The following is a 478-nucleotide window of genomic DNA, read 5'->3' as shown; positions in this document are numbered from 1 at the left end:
CCCCCAGGTGTCTCCTTGGTCTCCCCAGGCCCCCAACTCCCTCCTTCCATGCTTCCCCCTGCAGCACCCCAAGGCTCCTGCTTCACCCGTGCTCGGGTTGGGGGGTTCCCGGGTCCCCTCTCCTCGCCAGCAGCTCCCCTGGGTGGTCCCCAGGACACCACACTGCTCTTCGAATCCCGCTTTGAGAGCGGCAACCTCCAGAAAGCCGTCAAGGTGTAAGAGAGGGGCTGGGGGCAGAGAGGGGGTGGCAGTGGGGCCAGGAGTTGGAGCGTGGCCCGTCCTGCCATGCAGGGGCCCCTATGAGTACATGCTGATGCTGCGGCCAGACCTGTACACCACCAAGCACACCCAGTGGTTCTACTTCCGCGTCCAAAACACCCGGCGAGACCCTCTCTACCGCTTCACCATCGCCAACCTGGCAAAGCCCAAGAGCCTCTACAGTGAGGGCATGCGCCCACTGCTCTACTCCCAGCGGGAT

General features: G+C 64.4%; 1 protein-coding gene across 1 annotated transcript in view; it reads left to right on the top strand.

Moving 5' to 3' along the window:
* Window positions 1-64: 64 nt before the first annotated feature.
* LOC104628254 (cytosolic carboxypeptidase 2-like) overlaps window positions 65-478 on the top strand; it is a gene marked incomplete at its 5' end in the record, with an annotated part of 2,282 nt that continues 1,868 nt past the window's right edge. Inside the window, 2 exons of the mRNA XM_010296779.1 lie at window positions 65-215; window positions 292-478. The exon at window positions 292-478 is cut by the window's right edge and continues 554 nt beyond it. Coding sequence (XP_010295081.1) covers window positions 65-215; window positions 292-478 — 338 coding nt within the window. The remainder of the gene's footprint in view (window positions 216-291) is intronic.

Source organism: Phaethon lepturus, unplaced genomic scaffold, assembly GCF_000687285.1.
Source record: "Phaethon lepturus isolate BGI_N335 unplaced genomic scaffold, ASM68728v1 scaffold33010, whole genome shotgun sequence".
NCBI classification, from domain to species: Eukaryota; Metazoa; Chordata; class Aves; order Phaethontiformes; family Phaethontidae; genus Phaethon; species Phaethon lepturus.
The sequence above is the reverse complement of the archived record's forward strand: the minus strand, read 5'-3'. Positions and strand labels throughout refer to the sequence as shown.